Source organism: Oncorhynchus mykiss, chromosome 18 (assembly GCF_013265735.2).
Source record: "Oncorhynchus mykiss isolate Arlee chromosome 18, USDA_OmykA_1.1, whole genome shotgun sequence".
NCBI lineage: Eukaryota > Metazoa > Chordata > Actinopteri > Salmoniformes > Salmonidae > Oncorhynchus > Oncorhynchus mykiss.
The window spans coordinates 39809791-39826869 of NC_048582.1; the positions used below are offsets into that span (position 1 = coordinate 39809791).

At 45.9% G+C, this 17079-nt stretch overlaps 1 protein-coding gene across 2 annotated transcripts in view; it reads right to left on the reverse strand.

The window, feature by feature from the left end:
- Positions 1-15298, reverse strand: part of LOC110496210 (POU domain, class 2, transcription factor 2-like) — a 69550-nt gene extending 54252 nt beyond the window's left edge. For both annotated transcript variants that reach the window (XM_021571981.2, XM_036952768.1), the window contains exon 1: positions 14127-15298. In XM_021571981.2, the coding sequence (XP_021427656.2) occupies positions 14127-14226 (100 nt within the window). In that variant the 5' untranslated portion in view covers positions 14227-15298. The remainder of the gene's footprint in view (positions 1-14126) is intronic.
- Between the last annotated feature and the right edge of the window lie 1781 nt (positions 15299-17079).

Genomic DNA, 17079 nt, shown 5'->3' on the forward strand with positions numbered 1-17079 from the left:
AATAACTACTATATTTTAACACGCACAATAACTACTACATGTTAACACAAACAATAACTACTATGTTATTTCACATAATGAGACACTTCTATCTATGCAATTCATTAGTTGCACACACACACAGACGTACGCACACACACACACACACACACACACACACACACACACACAGAGCACCATCCCCTGCAGTATAGTGTTAATGAGGCTGTGCTATACCACCACCGTGGTTCTAATTTGGGGTTGTGTCACTGCGGGGTCCAGGGGAGTGCTGTTGCGCCTGAGACAAATGGACCTTCAATGGCTCTCACTGGCTCTCAAACTCTAGTTGGCTTTATTGATGCCCTGGCCCACTGCCAACCAGACACATTGCCACTTCAAATGGTTCCTCCCATCCACGACATCCATCTTGCACCTGCCTAGACTGGACGCCTACTTATTAGCCTACCTATCAATACGCAGACGGAGTCCGAGACTCTGACTCTGTGCACTTTGCCTTCTCGGGGAGCTAAGTGGACCATACTCTGGTACATAGAGAAATAACCAATGCTATTGGCATTATCTAGCCGTGGATACTGTTCTCCTAATATAGTGCCCACACAGTTATGCACCACATGTAAGCATGCAGGCACATGCATTCACACCGCATACATCCTATATGACATTTCACTCACTCCAACTCCCAAGTGCCCTAAAAACTCATATGTCCAACCTTCACTCAAATATTCTTATACTATGATGTTCAAAAAGTCTCCACACACCAACTCTCTCTCAGTCATATTGAGTTAGCTGCCTCATCCATATTCTGACTGAATATCCAGCTCATTTCTTCAGCTGACGTTGGCATGTTTCTCCTGAGGACACACCTGAGTATGAAGAATACACCACCGTATTGGCAAAAAATATATATAAATAATGATCAATATTGATCAAAATTGATAAATAATGTTACTGTAAGTTCATCATTGCAGCCTCATTCTAAAATGTATTTGATATCTATTAATGGGATAAAGAGTCAGAATGATGTGAGATTCAATATAATTACGTAAAGATGTAACAATTTATTTTCCAGCTTTTCACTTGGCATAAAACGTTCTAACTGCGGCAAAATCAATTCCGTTTGGAAAATATTACGCACAAGACATTCTAGTTACTAGTTGTCACTTTGATATTGCTTTGGCACCCAATTGGTGAGTGACTGAATTTAATAAACCCTTATCTATTCTCGTTGACCTGTTGAGGAAATTTCAAATGCAAACGTATGTAAATGGGAAAGCCCACGTGTGCAGAGACGATCCTTATGAAAAATACATTTTCAAAAAGCCAATTTTACCCAACATGCCAGAGGTGCAACCTGTTGCATTTCAATGTGGATCCATTATTTATGACGGTTTACGCCTCAAAACCACCGGCCCTAGCGCACACCTATCGCCATAGTAACCACCGGTCCTCATTCTATATACATATATATATATATATATATATATGTGTGTGTGTGTGTGTGTGTGTGTGTGTGTGCAGCGGAGATCTTCCCTCTAGCTCACCACTACCACCACTATAGAACGGCAAGGAGTGTTGTTTCAAAGCATTCCGACTGACAGGTATATGTATGCACATGTACAATCCTATATGGTCCTCTGTCAGGGCTGGACTTTTCTGGTGTGTGTGGGGGTGCTGTTTGGTGTGTCCTGATGCTCAGACAATAGGGCCTGTTGTGCAGCCAACACCGTTGGTCAGACTTAATGAACCCTTGGTTCCCCTCCCCCATCACTGTCCAGCCCTATTTTTACCTTGGCCTGCAGTGGCTGTGTCACTGGTAATATTGACGACCCCCCCCCCCCCCCCCCCCCCCCCCCCTCCTCTCCTCCACTCCTCCCTCCCTCCCTGGCCCCGCAACCACTTTTGTCCACTGTTCACCTCATCCATAGTAGACAGTATTGATTTTCAGCACAGAAAATAAAAAGCCCATGAATTTTAATGCCTTCTGTCTGTCCCCCTTCATCCGACCCATCCCTCCTACCTCTCTCTTCTCTTTCTCTCATTCTTTCCTGGGGGAAGGATCAAGGAGAGGAGTGTTGGAGGGGGTCATTTCTCATTTCCTAGCCTGCTATCCTACCTACAGCCCCTCTTAAGTACAGTAGTGCTCATTACATGAGCGAGAGAGTGTGCAAGAGAAATGAGAGATATGATGTGTGAAATAAAACTCCTGTCGTTTGATTGAGTTTATTGGGTGCTGCCCCAAAATTCAATGAGAAACAAAACTGTTAAAAAACAATTGGGTTCATTAGTAAAGGAACGTTTTCTTGTAAGGTGTGAGGCGGTGTATCCAAATATAAACATATACAACAGCTTGTACAGCGCATTCGGGAAGTATTCAGACCCCTTGACTTTTTCCAAATTTTGTTACCTTACAGCCTTATTCTAAAATGTATTAAATAGATTTTTTTCCCTCAACAATTTACACACAATACCCCATTAAAAACAGGTTTTTGGCCATTTTTACGAATTCATAAAATAACAAAACAGAAATACCTTATCTACATAAGTATTCAGAGCCAATAATAGCTTGTTCATGTATTACGTCTGTCTTCCAGATTTACTGGCACAACAATTGTCTACCCAATCATTTGATAACGTACGGTATATCAATTAAAACTCATTTACAAATGATGCTAATAATTATGTACATGCATGTGAAAAACATAATTCATCATATTCAATAAATATAGAGTGATAAGATGGAAGTGTAAAGGAAAACTGCACATCATTTGACACGGACCCCCCCCCCCCCCTCCCCCCCGGTACTGCTGCTCATTCTGTTCACCAGTTCCGGAGGTCTACGTCGTTGGCTTTCTAGGCTTCACTGAACGGGATCCATTATCATCAACCCCGGACTGTCTTGTCTGATTACACACACCTGGTTCCCATTTCCCCTGATTAGTATGTTATATATGTGCCCTCTGTTCTCGCTGTCTTTGCCGGTTATTGTTCCCATGTCTGTTGGTGGTGTGAGTCCCTATGCGTTGGTGCAGCTGTTATGCGGTGGGCTTTATATATTGTGTTTTACGGGTATCGTCCTGCGTCGTTCAACGAGGTTTACACTCGCTCTTTTCCTGTACCCTGTCTCTCTAGTCATTTCAGCACCCTGTCTCTTTAGTAATTCCAGCACCCTGTCTCTCTGGTCATTTCAGCACCATGTCTCTCTAGTCATTTCAGTACCCTGTCTCTCTGGTCATTTCAGCACCCTGTCTCTTTAGTAATTCCAGCACCCTGTCTCTCTGGTCATTTCAGCACCATGTCTCTCTAGTCATTCCAGCACCCTGTCTCTCTGGTCATTTCAGCACCCTATCTCTCTGGTCATTTCAGCACCCTGTTTCTCTAGTAATTTCAGCACCCTGTCTCTCTAGTAATTTCAGCACCGTCTCTTTAGTAATTCCAGCACCCTGTCTCTCTGGTCATTTCAGCACCATGTCTCTCTGGTCATTTCAGCACCCTGTCTCTCTGGTCATTTCAGCACCATGTCTCTCTGGTCATTTCAGCACCCTGTCTCTCTGGTCATTTCAGCACCCTGTCTCTCTGGTCATTTCAGCACCATGTCTCTCTGGTCATTTCAGCACCATGTCTCTCTGGTCATTTCAGCACCATGTCTCTCTGGTCATTTCAGCACCCTGTCTCTCTGGTCATTTCAGCACCCTGTCTCTCTGGTCATTTCAGCACCCTGTCTCTCTGGTCATTTCAGCACCCTGTCTCTTTAGTAATTCCAGCACCATGTGACTAGTAATTTCAGCACAATGTCTCTCTTGTCATTTCAGCACCCTCTCTCTAGTCATTTCAGCACCATGTGACTAGTAATTTCAGCACCATGTCTCTCTAGTCATTTCAGCACCCTGTCCTCTCTAGTCATTTCAGCACCCTGTCCTCTCTAGTCATTTCAGCACCCTGTCTCTCGTCAATTCCACACCCAATACCTGGAGGTGAGACTGTGACCCCCAGGCGTTCCATGAACGCCTTCCATACCCTGAGGTGAACTGAGGGCCACGATCTGACACAATATTCTTTGGGATCCCATAGTGCCAGAAGACATGCGTGAAAAGAGCCTGCACGGTTTGCATGGCCGACGGAAGCCCAGGCAGAGGACGGAGGCGACAAGCTTTGGAAAATTGGTCCACAATGACGAGAAAGGTGGTGTTCCCCTGGGAGGTGGAAATGTTAGTGACAATGTCCACGAGAGGTTAGACCAGGGTCGTTGTGGAACCGGCAGGGGAAGGAGCTTTCCATAAAGGAGGTGTCTGCGTGACTGAGCACTGATGGAGCAGGAAGAGACGTAAACCTGGACGTCCCTAGCCAGGTGGGCCACCAGTACTTCTCTGTCAGGCAGGCGATGGTACAGCCTATCCCAGGATGGCCCGACACAGGAAAGGAGGCGGTCCAGCACACCTGTGGGCACGTAGGCGCAGTTCTCCGGGCACTGTACAGGTGCGGGTTCTGTACGCAGGGCCTGCCGTATGTCGGCGTCCACATCCCATACCACTGGCGTGATGATGCGGAACGGAGGGATGATGGGGTTCTTCTCTCCCTGCCTCTCCTCTGCGTCATAGAGGCGAGACAGGGCGTCCTTCTTCACATTCTTCGAGACTGGCCTATAGGAAATCGTGAATTGGAACCTGGCGAAGAATAGTGCCCAACTGGCCTGTCTCGGGTTTAGCCTCTTCGCTGCCCTGATGTACTCCAGGTTGCGGTGGTCCGTCCACACCAGGAAGGGTGCTTGGACCCCTCCAGCCAGTGCCTCTACGCCTTCAGAGCCTTCTTGACTGCCAAGAGTTCCCGGTCCCCTACGTAGTAGTTCCTCTGGGCGGGGCTCAGCTGTTACCAAGCCATGACATAAAGAAAGATTTGACAGGTTACCTAAAGAGTATCATATTCTCCTATGTGATGAAATACAGGGTAAACTACGGGGAAATACAGGGTCTTTGTGCCTGAAATACAGTCGTATAGTGCCGGGGGCTCGTACGGTATTAGTGCTGCCGACCCTGGACTGTATATGCCCCCCAGCCGGCGGGGGTTTGATCCCTGCTTACGCCTTCTTTCTCTACTGCTCTCGCTCACCCCCTTTAAATAGTTTACAACGAACCATTAAAAAAAAAAAAGAGTAAAAAATGTGAAAAAGGAGCACCACCTGGAGTTCACCTTAATAATCATTCAATTATGCTACTCGGCGCTCCATTATGACCAGGAATACCATGAGCACAGTCATTTGCTAACACTCGGAGGTGCCACAAATTGCTTCCCACAATGCATTCAGACGGGCATCCTTGGGAGATGTGTAGCTGCAATTTCCACAAAGAACGCAGAATGTGGGTTTTACCCAATGGCCATTTTCATTCATTGCGATCATTTGGCTTTTTCTTCCAGTGTGGGTCCACAATAGAGACATTTTCTCATAGTGATTTTACATTTGGTCCTCATGTTATGTTCAATGTCAATGAGAACCATAGAAGTACTAGCATTGGCAATGGAGTGTGTGCATTTGCACAAACAGTGTGTGTGTGCACATGAGTTTATATTTTTGTCATTTAGCAAATGCTCTTTATGCAGAGTGAGAGCATATATTTTCCAACTTTTTTATTTCTTCATACTGGTCCCGCGTGGGAATCAAATCCACAACCCTTGGTGTTGCAAGCGCCATGCTCTACCAACTGAGCCACACGGGACTGGAAAGCCTGTACGTGAAACACTAGCAAATGTAACAAAGAAAATATCAAACTAACGATCTGACTAAGAATTGTATCACAAAACAAACTAGTCTCAGTGGATATCCAACTAATCTGGATCCCATCTGCTCATTCTCTATCTGCTCAGAAAGCCTTTCCAACATCCGTTCCACTTATATTGCACTTTGAGTCCATAACAAAAATGTAACACCATTTCTTCATTTCAAGCCCCCTTTATAAAAAAATCACTTCTAACCCCAATGTCTAAATATCTTCATCGGTGTCTTTAATGTAAAGAGTAGACAGCTAATTCACTCAATGTCATGGCCAGCATAGCCCAACTACTGCGAAGCTCCGGGCCTTGAACTTGAGACGTGACACAACAGATAGGCCAGGCGTGGACAGATGAAAGAGGAGAATAGAATGGGGGTTGATGGGACGGCTGCATATGAATTAGCAGAAGGAGGGAGAACAGAGGGAGGGGCAGTGAGGAGGGGAAAAAGGTCAGAGGTCAGCCCACCGGACCCCCCCTGCACCCCTCACAGCGAAACAAAAGAGGGCAGAGGGGTTAGGGCCACAGACTTTGCTCCAAGAGGGGGGCTGGTAAACACACACACTTAGCCCATTTCATCTAAAAGCATACTCACGCCTCAGCTCACGTGATTGAGGCACGTAGCATCTGAGGATACTAGCATTCATATTTTAGCATGGCTAAATTCAAACGCTAATATTTGTGCATATCTAGCAGGGGGACATGGGGATTGAAGCCTATTTAGGGGACGTCTGTACGGACAACACACGTTATTTCTCCATTCAATATTTAGCATGTTTGGCACAATAAAATATGAATTCGTAAACAGATAGTCAGACTCATTATGCATTATATTGAGACATCTTCGAATTGACCCGTTTAGTCTAGCACAGATTCGCCCATCTATTAAAGGTCAACGGGGAGTAGGCAATAACTCTAAGCTAATTCCAGTGGAAATGTTAAGAATGCAAATGATCTGTTTAAAATCATCAGTGCCTGACCACGGTCTGTACTACCTTAGGGCAGCGACTAAATGTACCTTGCTCCGGCTAGCTAGCTACACAGAGGCGTAGGGATGGGGAACGACGACTGCAAAAAGCCATGCGCGGACTGAAGAAGATAGCGATAGGGCTAGTGAGTGAACATTGGGTCTACAACAGCAGTTCTGGTCTGTGTGCGACACTGTGATAGTTGGATTGGGCAGCAGCTAGCTAGCCTTTTAACCCCCCCCCCCCCCCCCAGAAAAAGGAGAAGGGAGAGCTAGCCTAAATAACAGAATCTTCTTAGGAAATCCCCCTTAGGAATACCGGTATACTAGGACCCATTTTCTATAGAGAATTATGCCACGAGCGGACGGGAGATTTACCATATTCATACGGTGGAGTAGTGATGGGGGTTTCAGCTTTACCTATCCTACTTCAGCACTATGCATGCATGCTTTCACTCCCAAATCCCTGAGGGGTGCAATTAGGGAGAAGGGAGAAGTAGCTCTCTATCTTCTTTCTGCAATGCAGGCTCCTCCTCATTCAATACACTCCTCCTAATAAAGGGTAGCTTCAACCAAGGCCACAGCCCAAATAGGCTACAACAATATGCTGTGAGGAGAAGAAAGGCTGGAAAGAGGCCTCTAAATACCTATTGTCACACTAGGGGCCTTCAAAATGATGTAGCCTTTAAAAAGTGTTGCTGCTGCTGCATTGGTGAGGCACACAGATTTATAACCATGTGTTTGATTGAAGCCCCCCGGAGAAAAGGCCAGAGGATGGTTTGTGTGTGTGTGTGTGTGTGTGTGTGTGTGTGTGTGTGTGTGTGTGTGTGTGTGTGTGTGTGTGTGTGTGTGTGTGTGTGTGTGTGTGTGTGTGTGTGTGTGTGTGTGTGTGTGTGTGTGTGTGTGTGTGTGTGCGTGCGTGCGTGCGTGTGTGTGTGTGTGTGTGTGAGAACATGCAAGTGTAAATGTGTGTGTGGATTAGGGCTCTCGGAGTATTACTGCGAGAGTGAGGCTGGCTAAAAGATTCATATCCAATATGGAGAGGTTAAAGTGACGACTTCAACCCTCCCCATACTGTAAAGAGAGAATGACATTGAGCTGGGGGTAGGGGGAAAGAGGGGGGAGAGAGAGAGAGGGAGCTAGGGGGAGAGGAGGTGGCGGTGTACTACAACAGATTCATTTCATTTCAGGACGGAGCACTCCTCTCCTGGAGCAAAACGAGAGGATGAAAAAGAACAGAGGGGGACTGTGATAAGGCGGCGGGCACGGAACAGAGGAAAGGACTTTTTCCTTCCGATAAGCAAATGTGTGTCCGTATTAAAGGCCGACTACCCTTTGTGAGCACACTCAGTAGACACTAAAACTCCTCAATGGCCTATTGGTATCTGATTGTTCATACACGAGCATGAGTTTGGTGTGTCTGTAGCATCTGTGTATCTGTACTCTTGTCTACAGCCTCCAGGTACTCTGGTCCAACCAAGTGTTAATACATTCCTGTGTATGTACAGACATACATACTGCATGTGTGAGTGGAAACATGTGAGTGTGCCGTGTATCTAAAGTGCATCTGCATTTGAGAATGGGAGGGGCTGGGGTGGGGTTGGATGGGGGGGTGGGGGATGTGAAAGCCCACAGCAGAAGAGTTTGAAGCGCCCGACCACTCCGATTTATTAAAAGCTGGACGCAGAGCCTCCGCTCCATTGTTGTCACGTTACTTCTGTCTGCTGCACGCATACATTTGTGGGTGCATGATATTACATTTTTCACTCAAACCCCTGGCAGTCACCCCTTGCACTCGCAACGGCAGGAGGGAGGAAGGAAGGACAGAGTGTCCCTGAGGTAAATAAGGGAACCCTCCCCTCCCTCCTTCCCCCCCTCCATCCATCCATCCCTCCAACCCCCCCCCCCCCCCCCCCCCTCTTCCATCCGTTCATTATCATAACTCCCATCCGCTAAATTAAATTGGGGGGGGGCCTAAATCTCTCCCAAAACGGCCCTAACCAGTGGAGGGGAATGGGGGAGGGGGGTGGCATTCAATCAAACAGGACCAAGTCCCTTTTAATCACCTAAAAGTATCAACCGGCGCAACAGTCTGTCCGCCAAGGCACACAAACACATGAACCGGCCACACAAACACATGAACCGGCCACACAAACACATGAACCGGCCACACAAGCACATGAACCGGCCACACAAGCACATGAACCGGCCACACAAGCACATGAACCGGCCACACAAGCACATGAACCGGCCACACAAGCACATGAACCGGCCACACAAGCACATGAACCGGCCACACAAGCACATGAACCGGCCACACAAGCACATGAACCGGCCACACAAGCACATGAACCGGCCACACAAGCACATGAACCGGCCACACAAGCACATGAACCGGCCACACAAGCACATGAACCGGCCACACAAAAACATGAACCGGCCACACAAGCACATGAACCGGCCACACAAGCACATGAACCGGCCACACAAACACATGAACCGGCCACACAAACACATGAACCGGCCACACAAACACATGAACCGGCCACACAAAGGATACGTTTCTGGGGTCTATTCAATCCAACTATACGGTTTGTTGTTGCCAACATGTGTGCAGAGGAGTGGAGCTACACTACACACACACACACACACACACACACACACACACACTGTGCATCCTTCTCTTTTCCTTTTAATCTCACCCTAACTAAAGTTGAATTCATCAGCAAGGTGCTTTAGCCCCGGCGCTATTCGCTTCCTAAAACAGAAAAAAGTCCCACATTCTTCCTCGTTATGATAAGCCCCCGGGAATCAAAAGAGCAGGCCCTTTTTTCCTTCAGGGCACTTTTCCCTCTTTTCATTCCAGGCCTCATTGAGAAGCACACAAGAGGGGATGGGATAACAGCCTGGCGTGTGTCACAAAGGGCCGAAGCACCGCCCTCCTCTCTCCCAGTGTTATGTTGCTGTACAGTGTGAAACCAAATTATTCTGTTTAATTAAGAGGTGGCTAACCCTGACCCCAGATCAGCCGCTAATCAGCAGAAAAGCCTGCAGGTTTTTTACTATGGCGTAGTCGGCGGGCTAGCTCGCTAGTCTATTCATCTCCAGTACTATTGCAGGGCCAAGGCAATGTATTGTGGGAGGGAGAGGGGAGTGTAGAATGAGATGTGGGCACAAACATGACTTACTACAACGTGCCTGCTTGTACGCTGTACGCTATTTGTTTGTTTGAGAAAAGGGGGCCTGTGACCAAGTGCATTCGATTAAGGGTTGAGAATGAGTTCCATTCCACGGGCGTACAGACACTGACCATTGAACACTGAGAGGTTTATGCATTGAAAAAGGAGGCCCTGCTGTGCTTGCCGATCCTTTGGGTAATGTGCGATGGACACTGGCACTCACACACTCTCAAAAGATTCCACACACGCACGCAAAGATGCACAAAGACACTTGCATGGAGACACACATAGACACACACAAAGATGTACAAGGACGTGCACACACCGGTACACAAATTCACTCAGGCTAGTCAAATATAGCATTGTGTCCTGAATAAGGCCAATTTGGCTCCTAATGGTCTTTGTGACCATCAAGGCTCTGAAGGGAAGCTGAGTGGAGGAGGGAGAGAGAGAAGAGAGACAGTGTTCACCTTTATTACTATATGTATCTAATGGCCTATGAATGTATCCATGGTAACATGGGCAGTAGGAGCCAAGCTAGGGAGCCGAAATCTACCTCCCATATCTAGAGCAGTGTTCCCCAACCCTGGTCCTCCAGTATCCCCAACAGCACACATTTGTATTGTAACCCTGGACAAGCACACCTGATTCAACTTGTTAACTAACCATCAAGCCCTCAATAGGGTGTTTGTCCAGGGCTACAACGAAGATGTGTAATGATGGAGATACTCGAGGACCAGGGTCGGGAAACACTGATCTAGAGGTCCGTTTATATTTCTCATCTCTACAGCTAGTCTACATCAGTGGTCTGCAGTGAGTTCATTATCGTCAGACCTAAAAAAAAATGTAAAAAAATCAAGTGTGTGTGTGACTGTGTGTTTAAGAGAGAGGCAGCTAGAGACAAATAGAGTGGGTCGGTGTTAGGGGCAGAGATGGGAGAGGTGGCTTAATGCAATAAAGCATGTTGTATTGACATCTCTGTTGTGTTTATTGATTCCCCATTATGTCCCTAACAAACCCTGGTGGACATATTGTCATTCGCAATCATGTTAGCACTGGGACTCGCTGAAGTTCCGCTTAAATCCGATCTATACACACACACACACACACACACACACACACACACACACACACACACACAGTGAGTAGTCAATGAAGCCTGATCAATAGCAGAGCAAGGTTAAAAAAAACTGTGAATTCTTACTGGTTCAGATAAAACAACTCTATAATTTCCCTCAATGTGAGGTTATCAAGTACACAACCTGTCCGTCCTCTCTCGCAGACCCGAGCTGTCACACACACACAAATACTAACCAGTTAATGCAGGCCTCCAAGCCTTCACCCATCCACCCCCCTCTCTCCCCTCGCCAAGCCCAGGTGCACAGCCTCCTCCTGGACAGAGAGAGGTGAGGAGTTGGGGTGTGGGCTGGAGGCAGTTCTATAGCAGCATGGAGGTAACAGTGTGTGGTGGAGTGGTCGGATAGCTGGAGCAGAAATGTATCCTGTTAGATATTATGCCTCTGCAACTGTGAACTCTTCAAATAAACTCTACCCACTGGGCGCACACTGGTTTAACCAACGTTGTTTCCACGTCATTTCGATGAAAATTTGCCTGGACAGTCAAAACATGGAGTTTACTCGATGACTGCAAGAATCACCACTGCTGCAAAACATTCACAGTTTCTCACCAGACAGACAGACTCACTCTGAATTTGATGGCTTTTCATGGGCAAAAAGAACTCTGGAACTTTTAAAGCTAAATAAAAAAGCATTTTGTTTTCTTTGTTCTGGCTTCGACCAACGTCAAAGCCTAAGGCACTAACGGGGTAATGGCAGGTCAAGTACCTGACTTATTTCTGCCAAAACCATCTATTGCAATTAGACTTCGGTAACATTTCCCTCATCTTTCTATGGATATAATAACATATGCTATTACTATTAATAGGGTATTACTATGTTATTACTTCTACACATATACCTCTGATACTATACTTCAGCTTCTTCTAAACTTGCAAACTGACCCTTAAACCAATTCCAAATGCATTTCAAACCAAATCTGAACTCCAAATCTGAGCCAATCTCATTTTGCCTAATGCGGTGTTTTCTGACTGGACATGCAAATCCGAACAAAAACACCACGATAATACAAACTGCCGTCGAAATGGTGTCCGGAAAAACCCTTTTATGGGGTTAGTGGGTTTGCCATAAATACAGCATTCAACGCAACCCATGAGTTCTTAGCTTAGATACACTTGGTAGCCCAATCTCTCTCCCTCTTTCTCCAGTTATTTCACTCCTTAACACCCCCACTTTGGCATCTCTCTCTCTCTCCCTAAGCATGCTGGGATTGAACCCCCAGCAGCCCCCTCTCTCTCCATCATCTGATCTTTAGATCAGAAGGCCAGGCAACTCGACCGAGAGCCAGAGAGAGCGAGAGAGAGATTGAGAGAGAGCAAGAGAGAGCGAGAGAGAGATTGAGAGAGAGCGAGAGAGAGATTGAGAGAGAGCGAGAGAGAGCGAGAGAGTGTGTGAGAGTGTGTAAGAGAGAGAGCGAGAGAGAGCGAGAGAGAGCGAGAGAGAGCGAGAGAGAGCGAGAGAGTGTGTGAGAGAGAGAGCGAGAGCGAGAAAGAGAGAGAGAGAGTGTGTGAGAGAGAGAGCGAGAGAGAGAGAGAGAGAGAGAGAGAGAGAGAGAGAGAGAGAGCGAGAGAGAGAGATGCTCTTTACTAGCTGACCGACCATCTTTGTGTTATGTTTTTACCCATTTCCTCATGGGACTTGGAGGAATGAAAGAAGACAGAAGAAAAAGAGGGGGTATATTCACTTTTCTAGCCCTCATGTTTTAGATGAGTATTGACTTATACCCTTCTATTCAAGTATGCATATGGGAGTATGTTCACTTTATATGCTACTCACACCTCTATACTGGAATAAGCTATGAAACGTGTTACCCAGGGATGTGTGGGTCAACCTTGAACATTAGGGGTAAATACGTGGGTAAACCCATAAGCGGATACAATTATTATCTCGCATCATCAGTGGATAACCCCTTTTCACAAAATAAAAAGATGCAAACTCCCCTCAACTGCATCACTAATGTCACCATTTGTTTTATTCAATTTTAAACATCTTCCAAAATGTGTCCATTATTATTCCCTCCTAACCTATACCTTTTCCTTTAATTTAATAATGACCTATGATGGCTGTCCCCCTCTTCCCACCCCTCTCGGTCACAGCAAAAGCAATGGACATACAGGGCACCTGTCAAGCCATCCTCCACCACCAGCACTCATTAAAAATGTCAACCGTTTTTCTCCTGGTGACATGTAGTTAAGGAGATAGCCTGCATGATCATCACAACCCGGGAGAAGTGCATATAATCGGTCCCATCTGTCATTTGAAATTTCCACTTGGATGGAGACGGGGACAGCATCACCTTCCCGCCCCCCTTCCCTCGCTCTCGTCGTTAGATAGAACCACCACCACCAAAAAGTGTCAAAGATGCTTCAAGACAAGATAGTTATTATACTCCACATGTTGTTGCAACAACAAAACAGTCAACAACAAAAAAAATCCTAATTGTATTAATTGATAACATATGTTGACTAGGACTATCAACTTCACGCAGAATATGAGAATTGAAGTAGAATGGCCTGTAATTCGTTCAATCTTTTCCACTCCCAGCCTTGTCGCAAGATTTCTCACCATCTGTCCCTCTTTTTTTCCGCGGGCCTGGGATCGATCTCCGCCAGATCGATAAATTAACATGAATAATCCCTTAACCGTCCAAGAGACGAAAACGGGAGAGACGGGTGCATAGACAGAGGCAGACGGAGCGGAGAAGACAGATGGGGATGGAAGTGGGGAGAGAAAAGGGTCTTGGAACAGCGTGGGACACCTCACATAGGCAACTGTTTAAAGGATGTAAATAATGAACCACATTTCCTTGAAATTTTTTGGGGAATAATATGTTTTTTTGCACTTTGGATTTTTATACAAACATTCGAACGTCTTTTGGGTGGGGGGAGTGCGGGTGATTCGAATCGGAGAGAATAAACAATTCAAGCCAAATGTTCTCATCCTTGTTGATTATTCAAGAGGTGATCTAAAGGACTTGCTAGTTCAGTGGACAGGTATTTCCTGACTCAGTTTTTTTCATGCATGTGGAATGTAGAGGAGCATGGCCAATGAAACAGCTATAGCGGAATAAGCAAAGGTCTTACCGGAGCTGGAGCGTAGAGCCAGCGGTGACTTGAGACGCCAGGCGCTGAAGTCGGAAGCAGTTCTCTGAAAGACGAACGGCACCGGCAAGGGAACAAACATGATCCGCTGTCGTCTTGGTTTTTATTTGCAGTTTTCTTCGAATTGCGCTTGTCTTCTGTTCTTCTTTGCTTTTCTTCGTATGCTTTCCAGGTAGACGTTTCAAAATATGTTTAGCGGTACGAATATTTGGTTGAGTTGGTATCTAGCCTATGCTACATTCACATTTTTGGTTTTGTGCCTCTGTCATATCGATGTGGATGTATGGTCCCTTCATAGATCTGACAACGGTCATCACTTGAGAATAACACACAGACGGACAGTCGGGACACCAGGCCAGCTATATGTAAAATAGGCTTCTGTTGATAGTCATTGACAGAATACGTAGTGTGACTCTCTAACGCTGGTATTTTCTCATTGGTAAAAGTTCGGTCTGTATGTAGCTACAAAACATCCTAGATATCAACTGTATCGAATTTTATTTTCTTATATTCTTGAAGGTATTTCCATATGTTTTGCTTATCAAGACAGGTGTGCGGCCTCCTTTTCCTCGATCGGCTTTGCTTTGGTTTAAGCTTCTAAATAAATATCTCTCCAGTTTTACTTTCATTAAAAAACTATTTTTTTAACTTACTGTTATAGCAGGTGTATTGTCGGAATAGAAAGGCTTAACAACTGTTCAGTGTGAAGTTGTTATTTGGGGTTCTTTATATTTGGTTATTAGCAGTCTTGCTATCGGTCAGCTCACGAATACATGCACACAAAGCAGCATTATGATAAAATATAGCCTACAATTAAATTATTTGATACATTTAAATAATTAAATAATAAGTAAGGCTACACAGGGACCCCCATCTGGCTTTTGCTCCTCCCCCTCTCTATTTCACAGGTCGGTAATTAAAACGCAATCAATCGATAAATAAAACATAAATACATAAACCTTCTTCTTCTTTTTTTTTACTAAACGAAAGCTGAACGAAAAACAAACACGGTACCCGTTATGCGGTATATTTTCTTTGGCTCTGTCCCGCCATCCGTCTGTGTGTCTGTCTCTATGTTCCCGTTATTTGGGAACCCCAGTTCGTTCGGTCCGACTCTCTCCAGTCTGAAAGCGCTCTGACACCGCTGCTCGCTACATTGAGGCGAGAGAGCACCCGCCGTACAGCCTACACTCCCCCACCCCTCTTTCTCTCCCCCTCTCTCTTCTCCTCCCCCCGCTCCCTTCTACCCCTGCTCTCTCCCTTTTCTTAGTAACCCCATATACGACTTCTTATTCTCTGTATTGATCTCTTGATTACACTTCATCATACGGACGGCGATAATCGTGGTGGTCACCTAATCGATTAGGTTACACAATAGACACGTATACTGAGTTGGTGTTTGATATATTTTTCAGCAGGTGATTTTTTTTTCTCTCTCGCACTTCTCAGACATGTACGTATGCTATATCTACGCAATGCAAGGTTACGGTCAGCATTGCCAGCATAGCAACACCGTGTTATGGTATGAGTAATTGAACTAGAGATATAGAGATGCTAAATTAGGGGTGGGGGGGGGGGGGGGGCGGGGGGACTGCATGTGTTTTGGTCAGTTTAATGGTGAACTTCTACAGCTGTAGCCCAGCGTGTACATCCGAGGATAGGCATCCATTCCCACAGCCACACCCCCTCCCATCCCTCCGCCGATACATTGTATGCTGTCATTTATAAAACCACAATCTGTGCCGCGCACTTACACTCAAGATTATTGCCGACATAGATTTTTTTAAATAGAAAAATCTATACGCTAAACATCGCAGTCAATACGGGAAAATCGAAAGCGCTGAGCCTGATCTCTCTTTCCCCCGCTCTCTCTCCCTCTCCCTCCCTCTCCCTCGCAGTGCTTCTGTGGTGGGAGCTGTTGTTAATGAGTTATCGATCAATTATGGGCCTATATCATAAAAAGCCTGAGGAATTGCCAATGCTAATAACCAAACTGGAGGGTGAAAAAGTCATAAAATGTATATCACCTCGGTTGTGGATAAAGCGTAATTACTATTTCCTAGTTTTATATATATCGTTATCAAGCCTAAGAATGGAGACGGGGATCTGTTCTGGACGTGCTTTTGATTTCATCTCCGCATAGACACCACAATGGTGCGGTGAGGTTTATTGTCCCCGTTCTCCCCCTCTCCCCCGTTTACGCCCCTCTCCATTTGACAGATGACATCCGCATGTCCAACGAACAAGGGAGAGGGAGAAAAAAAGAAGCGACTAGTTGTCCTTCACGAACCCCCCTTGCAGAGAGGGCACGCGCTGAGAACCCCGGTCCCCCAACCAAACTCCTTCCAGACAAAAGCAATTATTTCTGGTAGAATATAGTATGTTTTGTGCGTCTGCGTAAGGAAGGAGTGTGGATTTGAAGGAGAGGAGAGGAACATTTTGGTAGACCCATCAAGGGATTCCTTTAATTTTCTGAAATGTTATAACCATTGTTTAACATGCATGTGGTTTGCCACCATCTTAGTCTCCTGGCCATAATCACCAATGAAACAATGGCCAAACATAGGCTACACAAACATTACCAAGGCAAACATTGGCGCACATAATACAGGACTAAGAAACTGGACGAAGATAGAATCATACTACACCGGCTCCGACGCTCGTCGGATGTGGCAGGGCTTGCAAACTATTACAGATTACAAAGGGAAGCACAGCCAGGAGCTGCCCAGTTGAACAAGCCAACCAGACGAGCTAAATAACTTCTATGATCACTTCGAGCCAAGTAACACTGAAACATGCATGAGAGCATCAGCTGTTCCGGACGACTGTGTGATCACGCACTCCATAGCCACAAGGCCGCAGGGCCAGACGGATTACCAGGACGTGTACTCTGAGCATGCACTGACCAACTGGCAAGTGTCTTCACTGACATTTT